The 18,975-nt window shown below is 34.2% G+C and overlaps 1 protein-coding gene across 4 annotated transcripts in view; it reads left to right on the top strand.

Annotated features, from left to right (window-relative positions):
- PTBP2 (polypyrimidine tract binding protein 2) overlaps positions 1 to 15,968 on the top strand; it is an 85,745-nt gene extending 69,777 nt beyond the window's left edge. Inside the window, exons 9-14 of one of the 4 annotated variants that reach the window (XM_070367629.1) lie at positions 6,944 to 7,083; positions 8,542 to 8,575; positions 8,994 to 9,086; positions 13,811 to 14,027; positions 14,134 to 14,211; positions 14,377 to 15,968. In XM_070367629.1, coding sequence (XP_070223730.1) covers positions 6,944 to 7,083; positions 8,542 to 8,575; positions 8,994 to 9,086; positions 13,811 to 14,027; positions 14,134 to 14,211; positions 14,377 to 14,506 — 692 coding nt within the window. In that variant the 3' untranslated portion in view covers positions 14,507 to 15,968. Of the gene's footprint in view, positions 1 to 6,928; positions 7,084 to 8,541; positions 8,576 to 8,993; positions 9,087 to 13,810; positions 14,028 to 14,133; positions 14,212 to 14,373 lie in introns of all 4 variants that reach the window. The other 3 variants (XM_070367628.1, XM_070367627.1, XM_070367626.1) reach the window with 3 other exon arrangements.
- Positions 15,969 to 18,975: the final 3,007 nt, after the last annotated feature.

The following is an 18,975-nucleotide window of genomic DNA, read 5'->3' as shown; positions in this document are numbered from 1 at the left end:
GTTCACGGACTTAGTTGCTCTGCAGCGTGTGGGATCTTCCTGGACCAGAGATTGAACCCATGTCCCCTGTATTGACAGGCAGATTTGTAACCACTGGACCACCAGGGAAGTCCAGAAGAAAGGATTTTGAAAACATTGCATGAGCAGATGTGAAGGAAAATGTATCTTGCATATTTAGGAAGTTGACAAGTATTCAGTTGTGAATGAGGCATAGGGGCATAGGAAAACATGAAAGGCAGTGAGGAGAAAAAGAATTAAGTTTGGGTCAGGATCTTAGAATGGATGCTATCCTAAGGAGTATACTGGAGACTATTAGTCTAAGTAAGATAAAATTGTGAATCTACACTAGGGATAGAAATGAGAGTGGAAAGAAAGAAACATGAGGAAAATTAAACATAAAAGTAGTAAGACTTGGAATTGATGATATGATGACTCATGAGGAATTAAACTTGAGAAGTCGACCTAGACAGTAGGATATTCATTCCTAGGACTTAGGAAAGAGTTCTTTGGGGTTGAGAATTTGAAAGACCAGAGGATTGATACCTAAAACTTTGGTTTAAAGAGATCAGATCAGACAGAGGGCTTGTGGATGGGGAGAAATGGGATAAAGGTGGACAAAAAAATACAAACGTCCGGTTATAGAATAAATAGTACTAGGGTTATAAAGTATTATGTGATAAATATGATTTATACTGCTGTATGTTATATATGAAAGAGTAAATTCTAAGAGTTCTCATTACAGGAGAAAAATTTTTTTCCTGTTTCTTCTTGTTATCTGTGAGGTGATGGATGTTCACTATACTTAACTGTGGTGATCATCTCATGGTGTATGAGTCAAATCATTATGCTGTCTGTACACCTTAAATTTATACAGTGCTGTATGTACATTATCTCTCAATAAAACTGAAAGAAAAAAAACTTTAAGATTCCCAACTGTAAAAGAGCAGGAGGGCTAAAGTCTTGAAACTTTAAGCAGTGTACATTTATGTTGTGGGAAAAGAAGCAAGAGATCAAGGGATAAAATAAGATTAAAATTAGAAGTGCTTTTTCAGTTTAGTAGTGACCATAAAGTTTATTCTTATTCATAAGAATGGGTATAAATCAAATTATAAAGAATTAGGAATATAAATATGATAAAATATTTACTCCTCTTTGAAGTAATGCACTCTTGGAAGGAAGGAAAAATGGGATGGTAGTTGAAAAGCAAGGAAGTATGCATAATCATTTTGAGTGTAGGCTCAAAATCCAGACATCCTCAATTCAAAATCTGGCTCAGCTTTGCTGTCTTAGATTTCACATTTGTCATGGATATGATAGTAATCCCCATGTTCTAAAGCTAGTGTTGTGAGGATTGAATATGTTAATGCACACAGAGAACTTTTCACAATGCCTGACATATAATGAGTGGAAATTTCATATTAGCTAGTATTTGTTTTGAAGGCTAGCTTAAATCCTAGAATTGATTGTAGTGAATTGGATTGAGAATAATGGAAGTGTTGAGGCAAAATATATAGAAAATTTTTAGGACCATTGTGAGAACTAAAAGGAACTTCTGTCAAGCTCACATAGAAATTTAGGAGCAGAGTTGGAGCCAGAACTGAAGTTGTCAGTTTTTTACAGTCTGTATTCTTTCTTCTCACCATTTGTATCTTCATAAAGAAAGGGGAACAGATGAAAGAAGGGAGAACTTTTGAAGTTGGTTGAACATTTTAAGGGAATTCTCATCTCAGTCTTCCAAGATATTTGCTGAACATAAGAATGAGGGTCGGGTATAGGAGTCTAGTAGATTTTTAGGGAATTCTTGAAAACAAACTAGTAAATCAGCTAATGTTGAATAACAAAATGTGGACTCATATGCTTTTTGAGTGTGTGTGTGTGTTTTCACTTTAATATTTTACAAACCCAGATGAAGACATGTCCACAATATAAGATTTAATTTATCCAAGCCTGGCACAGTAGAGCATTAACAGATGAGTAGCGAGCAAGCCAAAATGCTCCAGCTACATAGTAAAGTCTAATCAAGGGAGAATAGAAAGGGAAGTGGATTTGTCATATAGTCTAAAAATGGCTTAAGTGGTTGGTATAGAAGTAGAATCAAGAAGATGGAAGAATGGAGTCAGGAAAGAGGATTTAAATATTAGCAATGAATGGTGAAAGAAGAAAGTCAAAGATGTAGCAGAAGAAGTTGATAAAATAGATTGATATAGTAAAATCAAGGTAGAAGTTAAGGAATCATGAGACCACCATGTCGGACAGATTGCAGGATGACAAGAGCTGAGCAAGGAAAAGGAAATAAGGTGTGAAAGTCTTTATGTCGTGAGAGACAATGTCCCAGTGACTGACTGTTTTGATGAGAGATGTTTACATGATATTAACCTCAAAGGCATTCTAACTGGTGATAGAAGAACAGCAGTTGGAAAGTAACATTGGATGGTGGGATAGTAGGATGAATAATGCATCCCTTATTTCCCTTTGGGGAAGAGTTTAGGGAGATAAAAATGAGGGTTATAAGAGAAGTTTCATTAGGATCAAGCAAGCTTTTAGTTAAACGTTTTCTCTAAGGAACACATTGAATAAAAGTGAAATTGTTAATGACAAAAGAAAAATGGGTTCTAGAGGCTAAAATAGAAATTGAAGGGAAAGTTGGTGGGAGAGGAGGAATGGGTTGTTTCAGGAAAGAATAGCAGTTGTCATTCTTGTCAAAAGTAAAATTTTTATTTTCAAATCAGGAAATATATTGTAAAAACTGCCCTCCCCACCCAGGACCCTATACTACATGAATTAGGATAAACCTCAAAAGTCCCACCACCAAATCCTCTGTTGAGTCATATGTGAGAATAACAGTCAATAGATAGATGTCTTGAACAGGGAAAAGAAGTATAAGATGAAAAGATAATGGTATAATTGACATTGGATGGAAGTTTTAGAATAGGAAATGAAAGGATAAAACAAGTTATGCATCTTTAAAAAGCATAGACAAAACTGCCATAGTCAAGAGGAGCCTTAAGGAGACATGACTAAATTTAATAATAGCATCCTGAAATAAAAAACATGAATACATTCTGTGCTCAGTCATGTCCGACTCTTTGCAACCCCATGGACTGTAGCCCACCAGGCTCCTCTCTCCATGGAATTTTCCAGGCAAGAATACTGGAGAGGGTTTGCCATTTCCTTCTCCAGGGGATCTTCCCAACCCAGAGATCGAACCCGTGTCTCCTGCTTTGGCAGGCAGATTCTTTACCACTGCGCTACCTGGGAAGCCAAGAAAAGAGGACATTAGATGCAAATTAAGGAAGTCTGAATACTTTATGGACTTTAATAATAACATATTAATACTGGCTGATGAATTATAGCAAGTATATCATACTACTGCAAGATGTTAATAATGGGGGGACAGGGGTGCCCAGGTTATGGGAACTTTGGAGAATGTTTAATTTTTCTACAAATCTAAAACTGTTCTAAAATAAGCTTATTAAAAATTACAGATAAAATTGGCAAGTGGTTTAAGAGAAGTTATCAAAAACAGTTTAATTCTTTGTTCTGTTGTGATGGACAAGGAATGTCTGTGTGCCTCAGCAGAATGTGACCTGAGGGGATAGAGGGATAGATGTATAACTTAAAATCACTTTATCCCCATGGACTTTGAGTCTCTATCAGATAGATATGTGGCAGTGTTGCCATCAGTTTCAGTGGGGGAGTGGCTAGTAATGTGTCAGAACTATTACAGGAAATTTATAAAATGGCTGAATCACTCAAAATGCTGGGTGGCCCAGCTAATGAAGATCATTTCACATAGAAAGGATCCCTGTCACATCTTCCTTTTCTTTAGCATCTGGTAGTATATGAAGCTCTTTGATGTTACTTGATTCTTACAACAATAGCGGTTCTAGAAGTAAAACAGGTGTTTTTATCCCCCGTCATCAGTATGCATAGATAGTGTTTTTTACAGCATATTTGCTACCTTAAAGATGTTAATCATTCAAATTGTTTTCACAGCTAAAAGTAGTTCATTAGAGGCAATGTGTATACCATGTTCTATATGTTTTTTTACAAAGAGAAGATAGTGAATGTATTGTTTTCTCTCATGGCTAAAAGTTAACATTACTATGAAAAATACAATACAGAATTTCTTTCCAGAGTTTATTATTACAGTATAAATAGTGCATCATGAAATACTTCGTAGGTTTTTGTTTTTATGTAGCAGACGTTGAGATTTACCTGGTTGACAGAATTTTTAGAGAAGAATATACTGAAAGAAATTGTGGGATCTATCTTCAGAGGCTTTTAAAGGTCCAGTAAAAACTGCAAGACTATTCTAGTGACTGAGAACTGCAAAAGATGACTGAAATAGTTTTTCTAAGTTACCAGCTTGGGAGAAGGAATAGTGAAGGAGAAGTACACGCTAGTGGCACTAAGGACAGTGACTCCATCTCTGACAGTATTTTTCACCATGCTCTGGACTGCCTAAAATGAAGGAAGATCATTTGGCAAGATGATAGATCATTTGTCTTAGTACCAAGTGATCCAGCATGGTAAGAATAAATGGAGAAATATGGAGACCGTGAAGTAGCATTTGGGCAGTAGCAACTACATTGGGGACGTCACAGCTTACATTCCACTTTTTGCTAAGCTTTCCATTGCTGCTTTACTAGGAGGAGGTAAATTGTATTTGCTTTGAGTCACAAAATTTCATGAGAAAATTATTAGTCTCGTTTTTACTAAAGTGTAATGTTTATTAAAATCTGGCCTTAAGTCAGGTTTTTTCACACTTAAAAGGGGGCTTTAGCCTAGACTTTAATTCTTAATTACTATTTTAAATTAATTTTACTTTTAATTCTCTGATTGTTTTTCCATGATAAGGCTTGATGATTTAAGTAATATTGTACTACCAAGGTATCTCCATTATAAATCCTAGACTTAAAGTTTCTTTGAACAAAATTTCCATCATCTTTGAATATTTTGGTGAAGTTTTATGATTGTTTAATTGTGTATTGGCATGGTAGAGATGTATTTTAGAAGAAACCATTTTCTATAGAAATGAAGCGTTTGTTTACCTAGGCTGTTGTGTGTAGACTGATATAGCAAATGTATTGATGTTTTATACGTGTTTCATGAATTACTAGTTTTTCTTGAATTAGCAACAAAGAAAAATGATAAACTACTTAGAACTATAATTTGGGAACCTACATATCTCAGAATATGCAGGAACAAAATGACTGTGAGTACATACCTAGGAATTAGGAATGTATCTTTACATTGGCAGCATTTTAAGATAGCCATTGAATGTTAAATGGAAACAACCTATGAAGTATAACGGGATCTATGGTATTTAACATGGGGAAGTTAGTAATACCATAGAATAAAGTGGTAGATCCTAAAAGGTGCTAAAGATTACTTAGTATGTATAATAATGATTAGACATGAGGAGTTTCTGTGTTAAAATTAGATCCTTATTTCTGCATTTACTTTAAAAATGAAATTGATGAATAGATGAAACAAGATTGGCCTTGAGTTAGTAATTGTTAAACAGTTATGATGGATACATGGGGCTCATTATTCTAGTCTCTGTACTTGTGTATATGTTGGAAATTTTCCAAAACAAAGAGTGAAAAATCTAAAAAATAAAAGTGAAGAAATAATAAAAAGGGGGGACTCCCAAAATATTGTATTGGGGGAGAAAAACCTGTAAACTCACCCAGAGCTTGAACATATATGAGAAACACCATTCCACTGATGAAAGGTACTCAGTAAAGATCAAAGGAAATCTGAGGGAAAATTTTTACAAGTCGAAAACTAAAGAGGTTAAGAATTGTCAATCCTGAAGAAGCTTCAGCCTGCCAATAAAAGGTCATAGTAGTTTCTGTAAAGTAAAAACATAAACGTGGCTAAAAGAGTAAGATCTGACACCAGAGTTAACAGTACATCCTTATGACATGTACAAGAAAGCTGAAAAGAAGAAATAAAACATGAATTTATGGGACAACAGTACTAAGGGCCAGTTCTACCCAGGTATGTCATGAATTAATTTTATGTAGGTTGAATGTTTATCTCCTTTATCATGGAAAGAAAAAAAAAAACATGTAATTTGTTTTTTTTTAGTGAACTAATATTTATTAAGAAATAAGTTAGTATGTAAGAATATAAGGAATGAAAGGAATCAAAGTTTATTAATTGTTGAAAAGTAGATTAAAGATGCTGAGACAAAGGGAATTCTGTGGAATAAATGAAGAATCCTGAAGATGACAGAGCAATAGTAAGACTGGAAAGTAGAACAGTAGAAATAAGAAGGAAATGTTCAAACTGGTAGGTAAAGGATAGGAAAATACTGGTGTGCTATATTGACTTTCTCTTATTCTTTCTGTGGGGCAAATGTTGTGTTTGAAAGACTTATATTACACCTACCTGAGTATGGAATTAAGGAAAACAAATTTTGGTAAGATTTTCTTTAGGTCAGTTGAATACATTATATAATGTATGTTCAAGGTGATTTGTTTCTAAGAATGAAGAATTTGCTATATATGTTTTGTGAGCTATAATTGTCTGATTTCAAGTAAGTTTATGAAGAAGATAGCACTTGTTATTTTTTTTAGATTTGACTCCTCACTATGTGAACCATGGAAGTGAATTTTATAAGTCTCTGACTTGGAAGTACATTCTTTTTGCTTTGTTTGCTTTTCCATAGGAAATGGAATGTTATATATTTAATTTGTGACATAATACAGGTATGTACCTTGGTTCTAATACTTAATGATTTCATTGAAACCAGTGAATTTTCTCTGCTACTTAAACAATTTTTCTAAATGTTACAAAAATTAACTTTCAGGAACCATTTGGAACGGTCAGCCCCAAGCCATCAGCCATCGTGCTTAAATTGGTTTTGTAAACGACTTGTGTGTGTTTCGTAAAATATGCTTTATTTTAAAATTAGGGCTTCCTGTTGCAGCTGTTCCAGGAGCTCTGAGTCCTTTGGCTATTCCAAATGCTGCTGCAGCAGCTGCTGCAGCTGCTGCTGGCCGAGTGGGTATGCCTGGAGTCTCAGCTGGTGGCAATACAGTCCTGTTGGTTAGCAATTTAAATGAAGAGGTTAGTAAAATAATTTTCTAATGTCTATTTTTTAACTCCATTTCATTTGTGAAAGTTTTTCATGTTTATTTCATTTTGCACTTGCCTTTCTTTTTATGTACATTCATTAGTCAAAGTATTTTCTGTGTGTTTCTACTTCCAAATAAAATCTATGTACTTGTTTAGGTAATACTTTATTTCTGTAGCTAGTCATATCTCTTTTAATATATATATATATATTTTTAACCTAACTACCTATTTTTCCTAAGAAAAATATGGTGAAGTACTATAGTTTGGCTTTTTATCTTTTTGTTGTTCTCAAAGGCAAATATCTAATTTGCAGATGTAACTGTAAAACAATTTTGCTCTTTGCCTTTTCTAATTATTTGCTTGTTCATTTCATGCTTATGTGTCATTGCATTTTTTTAAATCTTATTTTATGTGAACTACTCTAATACATTTTTCTTTGAAGGTTCTTCCAAAGATCTTGACGAGGCACTCTTCCAGTCTTTCTTAGTAATTTTTTCTTTGCAGTTATTAGTCATTGTCTTCTAAAAATATTTTTCAACTTTACCTCTCCCCAAACCCCTCCCACCCTGTTAAATAAAATTTATTGCTGAGTTATTTTCTTTAGTTGTACATTTTATGTCTGGTATATTTTATTTTGATTGCTATGGAAGCTGGTATGAAATGTGGGAAGCTCAATGTATCAGTTTATGATGTCTAATTTGAATATTTCATTTTTAATTGGCCTCTGTTAATACGAACATTAAGTTATTTTATCATTTAATACTATAGTCATTCACAGTTGTGCATGCTAAAATGTTTGAATCAGAGTGCCTTTGTTTTTCTTTTAAGAATTTTGCCTGCATTTCATAACCAGCCATGCTTATGCAGTTAAAAGTTCAAAGTTTAAAATTCCTATGCATGCTTTCCTTCCCTATGTTGAGATGAAATGCTGTAATTTACTCTTTGATATAGATGTACTTTACCCATATTTGTCTTGGATGACTACATTTTACTCAGTTTTTCTTGTACAGTACATAAACCAACCATTTTCTGACCAAATCCTGCATTTCCTATGTACTGACCTATATTTTATTTTTTTTTTTGTTCCCCGATTCCTTATTTTTTTCTTCTGCATTGCTGTTTCCCTTCCCCATTTCATCCTTTTCCCTGTGTGTTCACCTTCCCTTTCCTTGTCTTTTCCCAAATGCCCATTCCCTTCCCTGTCTTATCCTTTATTTTCCTTGTCCTTGTCTTCATTCCCTGTCTCCATTCCCTATGTTCATGCTTCTGTGCTTGAACAAATGTTCCTCGGACCAACTTGCCCCAATTAACCGCCTTGAACCATGATCCATGACCACCTCACCATTCTGCGGGAACCACCCTTCGTTATGGATGATCTGTTCATCTCCGCTCTTCCTCGACTCTTCTCTCTTCTTGTCTTACGCTGCTTGCTCTTCTCTCCTTCTAAAGATGGTTACGCCCCAAAGTCTGTTTACCCTCTTCGGTATGTTATTGTTAGCACTATACTTTTATTATTGATTTGATTTTTGTTTCACCTTAATTCTTATTTGTAGCTAGCACTTTGGCTTAAAGTTGAATAGTAAATCTTTTGCTATTTTTCTTTGCTATTTAAAACTTTCCATAGACACAAAATTTGTTTTAATGCATGCTGATTTATTTTGCATGGTCTTTAATTTAATATCATTCACATAGCTTTGAGGGTTTATCAGAAATTATTCTTTTCAAAATTCACTGTTCAAAATCTTGATCTTCTTTATTCATTTGTGAGAATGATGAGTTTGAATGAGTGATCATGTTGATGTCTGAATGTTTCATTAATATGTCAGAAAGATAATCTTTAGCTGACTTGCACATAAAAATTAATTCCATTTTTGGATTACCTCTCTGTGGCTCCAAAAAAGGTGTTTATGGAGATGTGCAGCGTGTGAAGATTTTGTACAATAAGAAAGACAGTGCTCTAATACAGATGGCTGATGGAAACCAATCACAACTGGGTAAGAATAAACTATGTGTCATCTATACGGCTTCAATCTGATTTCAAATGTATAATGTAAACCTGTGAATAAAAACAAACTCCTTTATATCAGTAAGAAGCTGTTTATTAATAGCCAGGGTTCACAGTGTCTTGTTAATTTTCATATTTTAATATGTATAGTTGTACATGATGAACATACTTGTATTTTTGTGCTATTCTCTTACCATTTCTTGCTCGGAGTTTAATGGAAAAAGGTTTTGGCTTCAAGATTGAAATAACAGTTTCACCTAAGAATTATGATATATATATTAAAAGATTCTTAGCATTTTTCATTTCTGGTTACTCCCTATAATTGAAGTTAACTGTTCATATAGTCCATGGGATCCTGATTAACGCCATGTTAATTTAATTCTTCTAAAGTCATTTGAAAGTATTTGAACTTAGTAAAGAGTTACATGAATGTATTTTAGAGATAGCAGGTTACTATAAAATGAAAAACTAAATTCCTCACTTTAATCCTTTTTGGAACCTTAAAATGTACTTCAACAAGTTGCACTTACATTATTAGATAAATAATTGATCACTTAATTAGCATCTCATTCAACTTCATGCATAAAGTCAAATCACATAAATCCAGAAGGTAGTTGCATATTCACAGTGTGATTGACTGTAAATGTCAGTATAATGTTAGCTTATAATTCTGTTCATTAAGATTTGGGGATGATGGTACCTCAGACTGTGTGTACTCACATCATTAATTTTGAAATTTGCCATTTTTGGTGTAAAAACTAGTGTATTTGTGCTATTATATCCAGTGAGATTCACAGACTAACAATATGATAAACCAGACCTTTTAGCCTTTGGCATCAGATAGAAGTTTGAAATTCAGTTTCTTACCAGCTATTAGGGTAGCCCAGGCAATGAATTGTCGGCAACCCACACCAGTACTCTTGCCTGGGAAATCCCATGGAAGGAGGAACCTGGTAGGCTCTGGTCCATGGTGTTGCTAAGAGTCAGACACGACTGAGCGACTTCCCTTTCACTTTTCACTTTCATGCATTGTAGAAGGAAATGGCAACCTACTCCAGTGTTCTTGCCTGGAGAAACCCAGGGATGGAGGAGCCTGGTGGGCTGCCGTCTGTGGGGTCACACAGAGTCAGACACAACTGAAGGGACTTAGCAGCATCAGGCAATGTATAAAATTTTATATATCTGGCTTTCCATTTTAAAAAATGGAGATGTCTATCTTTAGTGGAAGTTCTATAAAAGTGCTGATTGTGTCATTGTGTGTGTGTGTGTGTGTTAGTCATTCAGTCCTATATGACTCTTTGCAACTCCATGGACTATACCAGGCTCCTCTGTCCCTGAAATGTTCCAGGCAAGAATACTAGAGTGGGTTGCCATTCCCTTCTCCAGGGATATTTCTGACCCGGGGATCAAAGGCAGGTCTCCTCCTGCATTGCAGGCAGATTTTTTACCATCTGAGCCACCAGGGAAGCTCCTTGATTATGTCATAGATGCTCATTATTCTTTTCTTCTTTTTCTGCTTATGTACACTTCTGTACTCTGGTTAGGGATAGTCATTGTCATTATTTTTATGTACTTTATAAGAAGCCTTTTACAGTGTTTCATAGTTGACAAAGCATTCTCAAATGTTTGATTTCTTTTTTCTCATTGTGTGAACTGTGGGTGGTGTCTGTTGTTCAGTCGCTAAGTCGTGTTCAATTCTCTGCATGCCAGGCTCCTCTGTCTTCCACTATCTACCAGAGTTTGCTCAAATTCACGTCCTTTAAATCAGTGATGCTAATGATCTCATCCTCTGTCACCCCCTTCTCCTTTTGCTTTCAGTCTCTCCACATTACCCTTATAAATAAGGGATACACAGTCATTATGGTTGAAAGTACCTGTTCAATCAAATTCTTCTGGATGCTCTTTGGTTTCTTATATATGGACTGTTTAAATAAATGATGCTTTAATTTTTACTATACTTGTTTTAGTCTGCTTGGGCTGCCATAGCAAAATACAACAAACTGAGTGACTAAAACAACAAAAATTTATTTTCTTAAGTTCTGGAGACTAGTAATTAGGTGACAACAGATTTGGTTTCTAGAGAGGACTTTCTTCCTAGCTTGCAGACCAGCTCCCTTCTCCATATGTCCTCACACTGCCTTTCCTGGGAGCCTTCCTCAGCCTCTAAGGTGCTGATATCTTTTCGTGTACTTACAAGGACATCAGTCTTACTGGATTAGGGCCTCACCCTTATGACCTCTTTTAACCTATATTCCGTCCGTAAAGGCCCTGCCTCCAAATAGTCACATTGAGGGGTTAAAGCTTCAGTATATGAAGTTTGGGATAATGCAATTCACTGCCTAACAGTATTTATTTACATTTTAAAATGTTTTATCCCTAATTTTTATAAATTAAAAAGATAAAATTTTTATCTTTTCACTAAAGCTTTGCTTACGTACCATGACGTAGTTTTTGGACTATATGTAGTGGCAAATTTCTCATTGCTGATAGGTTAGATTTTGCTTTCTTGAAGTATATTTCCATAAAAATGTGGACTCACACCATTAATGCCTTTAAAACACACACAAATCCTATGCAAAACTAGGATGTGCTATTGAAAAAAATAAGTGAAACTTTTTTTAATATACTTTGTTTATGGACTCTGTTCTTTTTGGTTTTCATGGGACTCTATTTGGGAAATAGTTGTTTTATAAGCAAATATTTTTATGTTCAAAAAGTAGTATGGGAGAAATAAATGGCAAGGTATAGTCAGTAGTAGTCAAGTGTGAATGGAATTATTGCAAATCTTAGAGGCCATGTTAAATCATTTTAGACCAGAATTTTTAAATTTGCAGACATTAAAGATGTTTCCATTTCTACTATAGCCTATTTAATTAATATACTAGAATTTTCTTAAATTAGGTAGTTTAGGAATAACAGAATTTGTAAATTATGTTTGAAATAGTGTACTGATCTTCAGCGATTAAATGAATTCTCAGGAAGTACCAAAAAGTAGTTCTTTGTTAAAGTAATTATCTTATTTCTCCAATTCGTATTTTCAAGAACTACTTACAAAAGAGCCTCAACTGTTTTTAGTTCATATGTAGCTGCCATCTTAAAAGTATAGTTTTTCATAATAGATCTTTACCTACTCTCTAGCAAAATGTGCTGTAGAGGGAGTATTTATAAAATGCAGCAGTGTTAAATATATTTGTCATGTTGTACATTACATCCTTAGTACCTCTTTATCTTATAACTGGAAGAGTAAATTTGATTTTACAAATTAGGGAAGTATAAATGAAAAAGATTTTTCAGAATGGTACCTTATACTTTTATAGCATTTTCCTTTTCAGACCTGTTTTATATTTAACTGGTTTGTTCTATACAAGTAAGTATGACAAGATGCATGGATTTAACAAGTTCTGGGTATCTCCTGTGTCAGACTGTGTACTGTAGTGTACTAATCAAATTAAAAACATTTGAGAGTAGGGATTTTGTTCTCAGTTCCCTGCTCTTCCATATTGTCTTTACCTCTCTGTTGTTAATACTCTAATACTTTGATTTGAGTAGTCAAATAGACGTTCAGTTTAGCTAAACTATATGACTTATGACATGGTTTTCTTCAGTTGTGACTACTTGAATAAAACATAAAACGTATAACTGTTCTCTAATCTCAGACCAGTTCATTTAGTTCAAAAGTAACCCAACTGCTGCCTCAAGAAGTAGGCATGTGATGTTCTGTGTTTAAGCACTGTGCTGTGTGCTGGGGTAGAGACACTGGTTCCTGCTTTCATGTATTTTACAGTCTGAAGGAGGATGATAATTAAAATGTGATGAATTTATAAAAAGAAATAGAACTGTATGGGGACTATCTACTAAGGTTCTGAACCTTTTCTGAAGAGTGCAGAAAGGGTCCTCTTTAGGAAATAACACTGACAAATAGCTTAGGAAAGATTGTGAAGGAGATAGGAAATTATTATAAATAGAAAAGCATGCACCAGGCTAAAGGTGAAATACTAGCATTTGTTTAAAAAAAAAATGTTTTGTACACCTGAAAACTTAAGTACAAGGAGGATAGTACTAAGATACTGTAAGTTCCATGAGGGTCAGGATGGTTTTTATATTACCATTTGATTCTCAACACTAACAAAGTTACTAGTATTATAAATCATCAATAAAATATTTATTCAGGGAGGCTTGAGAAAGATGTTAGGGTCAGACTGAGAAATGTAGAAGACATGTTGAATAAGTTGAGGCTTCATCCTTAAGGATTTTAAGCAGGTAGTGACATAGATTTGTATAGAATGGAGGAACATAGAGAAAAATCTAGCAAGATGAATTGGGAAACTGATTTGAGTTATACAGATAAAAAGTAATGGCAGTGAAAAGTGTAGAAATAGATGAATTTGAGGGATAATTAGAAAGGGTTACATAGGACTTGGTAATTAGGATATGGAGCAGAAGGGAGAAAAAGTTAAAGTTCCTTGGGCATTATCAGCAGGACTGTCAAGAAACTCATTCTGGGTTTTCATTCTATGAAAGAAGCTGGCTTCTTTGCCTCAGTGCCTTGTTGAGTGCAAATGAATTTGTTTTGTCACCAGTGGCTATTGTAAATTCGTGATTTATTTTAAAACCATAGCAAAATTAGGTATTTCAACTATTCTAAGAATTATTGTAATATTTTTGCTTTGGATGTTGATATTGTTTATTAACAGGCATTCTTCCTCTTTATAGCCATGAATCATCTTAATGGACAGAAGATGTATGGAAAAATTATTCGTGTTACTCTGTCTAAACATCAGACTGTACAACTACCTCGAGAGGGACTTGATGATCAAGGGCTAACAAAAGATTTTGGTAATTCCCCATTGCATCGTTTTAAGAAACCTGGATCCAAAAATTTTCAGAATATTTTCCCTCCTTCTGCAACCCTTCACCTATCCAATATCCCGTAAGTATTAAAGATGGAGTAGTTTATTAAGGATATACATTTTAGGAATAAAATAAAAAAAATTTTAATAATGTTTTTACTCTTTTTTTTCCATCTAATTTCCCAGTCCTTCAGTAGCAGAAGAAGATCTCCGAACACTGTTTGCTAACACTGGGGGCACTGTGAAAGCATTTAAGTTTTTTCAGTAAGCAAGCTTTCTTGTCTTTAAATTAGTGACTTGATAGAAGTAAAAGTTTTCTCCAAGTAGTTGTTTTCGTTTCTAGATATCTTTTGATCCTGAAATGAGCAAAAGTATTTAAGCCATTCTGATTTTTATGAAGTATCTAATTTCATAATTTTGTTTCAGAAGAGATCACAAAATGGCCCTTCTTCAGATGGCGACAGTGGAAGAAGCTATTCAGGCCTTGATTGATCTTCATAATTATAACCTTGGTGAAAACCATCATCTGAGAGTGTCTTTCTCCAAGTCAACAATTTAAAAAAGGGGGGAGATGAAGATTGAGGGTGAATCACATTGTTTGGTGTCATCACCTATTGACTGTTCAGAAAAGTGGGGACCAGAGTTTGATTTTTTGTTTTTGTTTTTTTTTTTTCCATGCTGTTATCATTCCTTGGTTATAAAATGAAATGGCGTATGTAAAGGCAGAGTTATTAACTGCTCTCTTTCATCTGTTCTGTAGGAAAGCCATTTTTGTCTGTTTGAAATTTTAGTTGAATTTTACTTTCCTTTTTCAACTTAGTTGACATACGTGCCTTAAAAAGGAAACTAGTGTTGCTATTGTGCATTTACTAGAAAAAAGGAATTGGTTGTCTAGGGCACATTGTTAAATGGGAATTAACAATATGTTTAGGCAGGGGTGTGTAAAAAGGTTAAGTTTTTTTTTCCTCCTGCTTGGAACTTATTTTGAATTATCGGCTTGTCATATTTTTTTATTTAATCAAATAAGATACATGATACGGAAAGAATAAAGCAGCTTTTTTTTTTTTCTTTTCAGTTTTTACTACCTTAGGCTTTATTGCTTTAAAAAAAACATTGGCCTTTTGTATCTCACAATTCTGGTCTAGATTCAGTTATGAATGTAGGCATTAGTTAAAATTAACAAGATGCAGAGTATTACTTTCTTAAGACAACAAAGTGATTTCTGTAAGTTTGAGCCCTATGTGGAAAAGCATTGTGGAATCTTAACCTTTTTGTACACACTCTTGTGGGACGTATCATATAAATGTCAGCACTAAGTAATGTCTTGTTTGTGGCTGAATATTTTTCGTAGATGTTTTGAAGTTGACATGACTTATGTGCATTTAAATATATATTGCCATCCTTAGTTTGTAATTAAGATTTGGAATATGGTTGTGGATTTCTGAGCATGTGCAGACCGGTCTAGCTAGTTCAGGAACTGGTGCATGTATTTTTCAAAGATAAAAGAAAGTGTACTGCGAAAATTTGCAGGAAGATTAATTTTGTGGCAGTTTTCTAAAACTGACAACCAGGTGGGACCAAAGTTTATGTGCCTTTAGTCTTAATTTACCTTGCATTGTAATATTCAGTTTTAATAAATCTTCAAAATATTTTGTATTTAGGAATAGATCTGACTTTAATAAAAACATGGCTCAGAATCTACAGGTCAAATTAATTTGAACAGTTCTTGTCAATCTGAATTGTTGATTCTGTTTAAATGACCAATACTTTTTTGAAATTGATGTACTTAGTTTCAAGATTCATAGATTCTGTTATCTATGTAGACAGAATGGTCATGTATATTTTCTATTAGTTGAGTTTTTACATCTTTAGAAATGTAAAATTCAGTATAGTTTGAAAGCGGCACAATTAAAAATTAATTTTCTAACAAAGTTGGGAGGTTTGATGGTTGTTTAATTTCCTTTTGTGTGTACTCTGCTTACCTCTGTAGCATGCTCAATAAACACTTCTGTAGCTCTGTATTCACCTTTTCTGTCTTTCTCTGCTGCCTTTTCTCTCTCTCCTTTGTTTTCACTCCACTGTGCTTCTGAATTCATGTTTATTCTCTGCCAGGGTGGGAAAGGAATAATAATAATACAATTCTATGACTTTATACCATAAATAAATCTAGATGCTGTGAAAATACACCAGCTGTTTTTTTTTTTTTTTTTTTTTTTAATTTGAAAGATGGTAACTGCTTTTCAGGAGGACACATATTAAACATTTCCCACCCTGTTACAATCTACTGCTTTAAAGACATAACTTTTATTGTATCTTGTTAATTCTTTCTATCTCTTTTGTTGTTGTTGTTTTTTTTCCAGTAGACTTCTGCACTAATAGATCTTTTGGATTTGCCATGCTCTCTTGCTGCAGTTTCATCTTTCATCTTTTGTGTCTGCTAAAGATTTCCTACTTTGTGAATTTTAACAAAGGGTACTTGATGTTACTGGGAAGAAACAGAATCACACCATCTGCTTTTGCTTTGGGTGGGAGGGCAGATGCACATTAGGGTATTTAAAAACTTACGGGTGATTACAGTTTTCACTTTTTAAATGGTTTCAGTTCGAGTACTGTTTGTATTAAAACATTTTTTTGGAGGGGGTTCACTTTTGTCAGCAGTTAGGCATATTGGTGTCAGATAACTTTGCAGTTACTCCTGTTCCTGAAGTTCTGTTATAACTGACAAGTCTGCAGAACTCAAACATTAGGGAAATTAAAAACAAACGAAGGAGTATGCAGTACCTTTCAGTGTGCTGTATTAATGCAATAATTAGTAATCTCCAGAAAAGAAAGAGTCTAGTAAATAAAAATAATTCTGTACGTTTGAGTTAACATGAGGGTGATTTTAAAGGTAAGTAATCTCAATTTTTTTTTCAAGTATCACTGTAGTACAGAAGAACTCCAGCAACAGCAGATGTGCCTAATATCTGTTAAAAAAAAAAAAAAAAACTGTACCATGAATGACTAGTAATTGAGCAGTTTCTTCAAGTGAAGTTTTTCTCAGGATGATTGGGGGGTAGTTGAAATATCTGAAGTGAAGCGAAAGTCGATCTGTTGTGTCCGACTCTTTGCAACCCCCTGGACTGTACCCCTCCAGACTCCTCTGTCCATGGAATTTTCCAGGCAAAAATACTGGAGTGGGCTGCCATTCCCTTCTCTAGGGAATCCTCCCAACCTAGGGATCGAACCCTGGTCTCTTGCATTGCAGACAGATTCTTTAGCATCTGAACCACCAGGAATCAAGTAGGTGCTATCCCTTTTCAGATAGTCCCTTACAGCGGGGATTGGCTTGTAAGAAGAAAACAGAGGTCCTGAAATATGTGTGGGAACTGAGGTTGCTTCGTTACTGAGCTGGGAAGAGTTCCCAGTGTCTCTGTTGGGGGAGTGACCAGAAACCCAAGTTTTTCCTGCCTAGGAGTAACAGATTCTTCACTTTTCTACAGTGCACTCCAGTGCAACCTTCCTTCCAAAGTTCAAGCCCATGAAGTGGGAGTTTTGACATTCTAGAATATTTTCATACATTTACTCAGTCCTTCAGCATATAGTAAATTGTTTTAAGTGTTAATGTGAAAACAGCTTTGTCCTTGTCATTATTACCACTTAGATGCCTCTGTCTTATCTCTTAGATATCTCTAAGATAAGAGGAGTGAACTAGTTGCTTGTTTGTAGAGGCCTTACCTTGAATATTAAGAGATAACTTGATTTTTTTTTCTTCAACAGAGAAAAACTGATTTTTTTGACATCAAGATTTTTTAAAGTACCTACCTAAGAAATGGATTCATGTATACTTAATGTTAGAAATCTAATTCAGTATTTGAAAGCAGCTAAGAACACCCTAGCTTAACAAGGGATAATAAGGAATCACTATATTTAGTTAACATTAGAGATATGTTAATACTTTAGAGGTATTTTAACTTCAAAATATAATTTTAATATTAACCTTACTTTATTAATTATGTGGTGGTTAATTGGTTCATTAGTTCTATTTTGGTTCACCGTACAGTTTGAAGGGAAAGGACACGTTAACTTTTCTAAGCCTCAGTATCCCTTATGTATGTATACAAAATGTAAGCAATAAATTCTGCTCTTCCACCTCACAAGGTACTGTGAAGCTCAAATAGTACGAATGAAGAAATGCTATGCAATTGATAAATTGCTGTGTAGGAGGAAAAGTTGCAATGCCAGTTTCATGTCTGCCAGATCTTAGTTATCAGCAATAAATAACACCCTCATGTCTTTTTGCTACAGAGGAATATTTTCTTTTCATGTTTTTAAAAAGTGTTGCATCTGGTAAAGCAAAAAGATGTAGAAAGCAAGTCTATAATGCATCCCAAAGCCAAATGAAAGACTGGATTTAGCCTTAGATTTTCTGTTTGAATTATTTGATAGCCCAGTAATAAAACATAGATACATAATTATGAACTTCATTAAAAATTAATTTTATATGTACATACCTTTAAAGGTTGCTGTGCAACTTGGAGATAATTCTAACATTTAAAGTCCTGGAATGCTATGAAAAGAAAAGATTGTCTCATGAACAGCCTGGGACGTCAAGATTTCCTCACTGCCTTAATATTTTTAAATAGCATAAATCTGAAAACATGTTTTTCATTCAGGAGAAAAGGATATGGAACTGTTAGGGAAATTGAACATACATGGGTTTCTATTTTGGCTAAATATCTGTTTCAAGACATATTCAGGAGAAAAATTTCAATTTTAAGCCACAGGATAAGAGTATGTGTACCAGTTATCAAAACCTTTAATTTTGGAGTTATTCTTTATTTTCCTAAATACACTTATTCCCTTCATCTTTTTTTTTTATTTTACAAATGAAGTATAAATGTTAAAGACAAAAAGAGATTGCCCCACATTAAAGACAAAATGAAGTATTCAAATATGCAGAAAAATTTGAAGAGCATATAATAAACACCTGTACACATTTACTCTCACTGCCTAATACTTTCCATACTTTGTGTAATTTTAATGTAT

The sequence above is a fragment of the Bos mutus genome, chromosome 3 (assembly GCF_027580195.1).
Source record: "Bos mutus isolate GX-2022 chromosome 3, NWIPB_WYAK_1.1, whole genome shotgun sequence".
Taxonomy (NCBI): Eukaryota; Metazoa; Chordata; class Mammalia; order Artiodactyla; family Bovidae; genus Bos; species Bos mutus.
Note: the sequence above shows the minus strand (reverse complement) of the source record. Positions and strands in the feature narration are given on the sequence as shown.